The sequence below is a fragment of the Odontomachus brunneus genome, unplaced genomic scaffold (genome assembly GCF_010583005.1).
Source record: "Odontomachus brunneus isolate Ranch 3 - 2012 unplaced genomic scaffold, Obru_v1 Obru_scaffold_174, whole genome shotgun sequence".
In the NCBI taxonomy this organism is placed as follows: domain Eukaryota; kingdom Metazoa; phylum Arthropoda; class Insecta; order Hymenoptera; family Formicidae; genus Odontomachus; species Odontomachus brunneus.
Window position 1 is genome coordinate 259,619 of NW_022639624.1, and position 5,254 is coordinate 264,872.

A 5,254-nucleotide genomic window follows, 5' to 3' on the forward strand; every position below is an offset into this window, starting at 1 on the left:
ATATATATATATATATATATATATATATATATATATATATATATATATATGTATATACGTTTTAGTTTTATTTATACTTATTAAAAAAGAGAACACACGTGCATATGAGATGCAAAAGTATAGATAAAATGTAATAAGTAAATTATTGCACTACGTCATAAAGATAATGAATACTTTTCGTAACATATAAAAAAAATATACTTTTCATACATAAATATATATATATATTTGTGTATATTATGCATTATAAAATATATTTTATAATACATATAATACATATTTTATATTGTATTGTAATTTTATGTTATTAATATATTATATTTTATTAATGTATTATAATTTTATAATACATTATAATACATATTTTATACTATGCAAACATTTTTTCTTATTTCTTTTCATATCTTATATTTATTTAACCCTTTGGGGACGAGTGTCGGCATATAGCCGCCCAAGCCGTTTTACCGTTCCGGACGCGTGTCGGCATATAGCCGCCCAAATTAGTTCGTAGCTGCAAGGCTCGCGACGTCTGTCGTTCTGAGCGATAAGATACGCATAGGTATAATAAAAGAGTCACGTTTTCATTCAAAGACATTAGGGGCCATTAGCGATGAAGTCTTATCTTCCTTATAGCCCGTCGAGCGGCTCCGTCCCCAAAGGGTTAACATATATTTTGAATGCAGAAATGGGTCATTTAGGACATGATATGCGATTTTTTGTTTCTAACGTTATCAAACAAGGAAAGATAATGGACGGGACCATGGACCGTAAGCAATAATAATTTATTTTACAAAGTATCGTTAATAACAATAGTTATTATTCATAATATAGAAATATATATATTAGAGAATAAATAGATCTTGTCATCTTTCTCTTAAAGAAACATTTATTTGTTTAAGTATAATTAATTTTATAATAACTGTGCGATAGTATTTCTTTTTCCATTTGCTTCTATAATGCCATTATAATTATAATCATCATTTTCCATTGATTTTACAATTTCTACCGTTTCATCTTTATTGTTAATGCAAATGTTATGTAACACATAACATGCAATCAATGGAATCATTTCAGTATTATACACATAAACGTGTCTTAATTTACGGAATCGCCCTTTTAACCTAATAAATCGAATGCTCTTTCTATTATAACGCGTGTTTTTGATAACTTTGTATTGTAATTAAGTTGAGTATGATTTTAATGACCATTGTCGCGGTACGGGGTTAACATATAACATGATAACGGACACGCGGAATTAGTTAAAAGATGACTATTGCGTGAAAAATATCTCTGTACATTATTATCTATCATATATTTAATATCGCTTAAGTGCCATACCCGGGCATACACTACCGCACATTCCTGCATAAATATCTATGAATTTCATTCTGTGATCGCATATACCTTGTAACAAAACAGAATAAAATTCCTTTCTATTAATGTAACTGTTATAATTTTCGATTCGGGCACTAATAGCGATATGACAACCATCTATAGCACCTACTACACCAGGAAAATCGCTTATAGCTACAAATTCCTCTTATATATGTAATAACTGTGGCACTTCTGGCCATTTAATATAATTATGAACGTGCTGTGTTACGTCCAGAACGTAACACACGTTGAAAACACATCTCCATATTGTGTCTTTAGCTACACTAAACCGATCTGCAACGGACCTAAAATAAGAAAATATTGTAAATGAACCATAAAATATATTCAAGATAAGAAGTTGATAATTATAATAGTCGCTTATTTATTTTATTATATATCCTGTATAAATAAGAATATTATTTACAATTAATGCAAAATTTTTTATAAATGAGGACAACGTAAATAAAAAATTAAACTAATATTGGCGACTCCCAAAAAAGAAACTCGTAAGTTAAAACTATTAAAATATTATATATATATAATTAACTATTAATATTTATTAATATTTATTAATATTTATTAATATTTATTAATATTTATTAATATTTATTAATATTTATTAATATTTTATTTCCTATTAAAATGGGAGGTTTCCAAAATGTCCTCAATACCCATTCTGGACAATTTGAATATCTCCTGAGGATATTCTTGGATATATGTTTGTATTACAAACCTGTAAACCTCTTGATTACTCAAAATCCATAGAACTATAGCAATCTGCTTACTTGGTGGCAATTGTGGAGAATTTTCTCTTTCTAATAAAGCTGGCCCAAGAATTTGTATTAACATTTCAAACGTATTTCTTTGCATCCGAAAATGTAACTTAAAATCTAAACAAGAAAGAATATGGAAATATTGCGAATTTTTACAAAATTGCACTATATTAATAAAATGTAACGAATAAACATTAAATCGTTCAATAATTTAATATTTTTTATAACGATGAGAATGAATAATTACCCGTAAAACTGTAAAATGTAACAGGAATCACGATTAAAAAAAAATTAAAAGCTAAGTTACATAATACACTAATTTTAAGCTTATTTGGAGATTGTCATAACAAAAAGAGAACATGGAACATCTTATAATTTTGTAAAATAAATTACAAGTATGTTTCATAGATATATCTTATTTCAATTACAGCACAAGACATTGTGACGTGCGATTTCACACTTATAACGTCAACAAACAAACATTGACGACAGAAGGGACTAGAAGACTTTAACATTAGAAAAGAATGTTTTATATCTGATTTAAACATTTTACGATAGATAGGTTGGCATTAATGAAATTTACATAATATATAAAAATGTAAATTTATAAACAACATATAAACTTTGACATATGAAAAAATTTTAAAAGTACCTGTTAATGAATAAAAAGAAAAAACAATTTCCATGAAATTGGTGATTCGAAAATGGTGTTCTCTAACATGTATTGACCAATTATCGTCGTCCTCGTTGTCAAAAATGTTCCACAACACAAATATTTCCATTATTCTGTTCTGTAAAAATAGAAAAACATTTTTAAATGAAAATACACAATGAATAGGATAAGTAATATAATCACGAAGATGAAACTAATCTTTTTACTATAAAATTGCTATATAACATTCTTATTCCATAAATAATTTAACATAATATATTTGAACCTCATGCAGATAACTTATCATCCAGCAAACAATGTAACATTTTAGATAACGTTTCATACTCTTTGGTTCATATGTTGCACTTATTTACTTATCAATAAGTACATATATCAATAAAAATTTTAAAAACAGATTATCGTCAAAATATTTATAAATTATTGTAATACTATGAAATATATTTCAGTAAATATAATCTAAAATTTCTTGGTAACACACAATGTTTCTTACTTAAGGGGTAAGGTCACTGTAAGCTCCCAAAAAAGACCTATTTTTAATCATTTTTTACGGGAAAACGGAAACAGTAAAGAAAAGTCCTTTTTAAATACTTTATCCTACATACTTTGAAATATACAAAAAATTTTTTTGCATTTTTTTATTACAAAATGGCGGTGACAGATTTCGGCAACGATGACCACTCGTTTCGGAAGGTGCCTCACAGCCGGATCGAAATCTGCTCCAATTTTTGCTCTAGAACAAAAAACCAATTTTTTTTTAATTCTTTATGTCATTAACTAGCGAACTACGTACGGAAATTAAAAAATTATTTTTTTTTGTAAAAATGACAAATTTGAAAAAAATTTCATTTTTTGACGAAAAACTTTGCAGAAAATTGTTTATAAAAAAAAAGTTTATAACGAAACGTAAAATCCGTACGTTGTTCGTTGATAAATGTATTTTAGAAGCTACAGTCAAAATTTCAAGTAAATCGGTCAAGATTTGTGGGAGTTATGAGTCCGGCCAGCTTGAAAAAAGTGATTTTGAGAAAAACACGTTTAAAGTTTTATGTAACAATTAGCGATAGAAATTTTTCATTTATCTTTAATCTGCGATACCTGCACCATACAATTGGCCTTCCTCATTGATGTTCTCCTCCTCCTGATCCTTCTTGGCTGATTTTAGCGATGATCGAGCCTCTTTTGCAGCATCTGTCAGCGAGCGCTCCGAATACTTGGTGCGCCGCGCGTCAGTCTCAAGGCAGTAATTGTAGCAGTTCGGTCCAATTGTCATGCTTAATTCTTTCATAATCTTCATAAGGTTTAAATATCCTTCATTATACGTGCAAACAGCAATATTACTTGCTGTAATAACTTTGCCGCTGGAAACTAATTTTGGAGCCATTGACCAAATCAAAGCGTTGTAACTTTCATTACTATTTTGGGTGTAGCCACCTAAACAACGTTTAAGAAGATCGTCACTGTTTAATTTTTCATAGATTGGCTTAATAGCATCAAAAACCATTTGAGGTAGAGCTGGCTTATGCTTAAATTCAGCTAATTTATTAGTGGCTTTCGCCTGCTGCCACTTGCACCACGAATTTTTACCGGGCGGGCATTTATCGTGCTGTGGCTTTTCGTCTGTGGATAACTTATGATAAAGGGTCGCCCAGATCTCTCGCCTCATATTTTCAATTGAATCATGACTACAACGGATAGCTAATTCGAAAAAAACAGACAATTCATCTATAAGTTTAGCAATCAATTTGCCTTTTTCTCCAAGTCCTTTCATGGCTTTCTTCAAGTTGCGAAGGCGGGTACCCATTCGTTTTTGGACGTGACCAATACATTCCTTTTTCTTCACTGATGAATTTTCTGCTTGTTGTGATTTCAAAAGACCCTTAAAATTTTGGAATCTCCATCTCCAATGTAATTTGCATATTTTACTTGATGCAATTGTTCTGAGCGTTGGAATATTTCAATGACTGCGTCGACTTCCATTTTGTCGGCCGATCCCTCATGATTCGCTTGACATTCGTTAGCATGTGATGTTTTCCACTCTTCGTATTCTTCAGTGTCAACTTTTTTCTCTAAAACTCACAAGCTTTGCAATACTTAGACTTCACAACAATGCCAATTACTTTTCCAGAGAACCATCCAATTAATGTTACCAATCCGAACAGTGATGAAAAGCCACGTTTTCTTCACGATCCATCGCCTGACACTGTTAAACCATTTGTTTGACCTTTTTCTATACACAAAGCTTTTTCTTTTTGAGCTGCCATTAGCATGCTTTTTTTAGCAACTGTTTCAATGAAATTGTGTGAGTCTATCGTAAAATGAATGAAAAATCGGTCGAGGAAGATCCATGAAAACGCAAAACTTTTCTATTCCATAAAGATCAACACCCAATAATCGCATAGCAAAAATCATTCTACGATTTATTTCATATGCATTA

General features: G+C 29.9%; 2 protein-coding genes across 4 annotated transcripts in view; one reads left to right on the top strand and one right to left on the bottom strand.

Moving 5' to 3' along the window:
• The window catches only part of LOC116851398 (calpain-A), a 68,592-nt gene that overhangs the window by 6,381 nt on the left and 56,957 nt on the right, over positions 1-5,254 (top strand). The gene's annotated exons all lie outside the window — the stretch shown is intronic.
• Positions 926-3,391, bottom strand: LOC116851399. The gene is made up of 4 exons (XM_032830746.1): positions 3,311-3,391; positions 2,800-2,938; positions 2,108-2,264; positions 926-1,679 (listed from the first exon to the last, which is right to left on the bottom strand). The coding sequence occupies exons 2-4, from the start codon at positions 2,927-2,929 to the stop codon at positions 1,541-1,543; spliced, it is 426 nt and encodes a 141-aa protein (XP_032686637.1). The 5' UTR covers positions 2,930-2,938; positions 3,311-3,391; the 3' UTR covers positions 926-1,540.

Bases quoted from the DNA above. Each gene is read 5' to 3' on its own strand.
- LOC116851399 (XM_032830746.1), bottom strand. From the start codon at position 2,929: ATGGAAATATTTGTGTTGTGGAACATTTTTGACAACGAGGACGACGAT. The intron at 2,265-2,799 runs GTACTTTTAAAA...TTTCTTGTTTAG, and splicing joins TTCTTTTTATTCATTAACAG to ATTTTAAGTTACATTTTCGG. The intron at 1,680-2,107 runs GTTTGTAATACA...TTCTTATTTTAG, and splicing joins AGTAATCAAGAGGTTTACAG to GTCCGTTGCAGATCGGTTTA.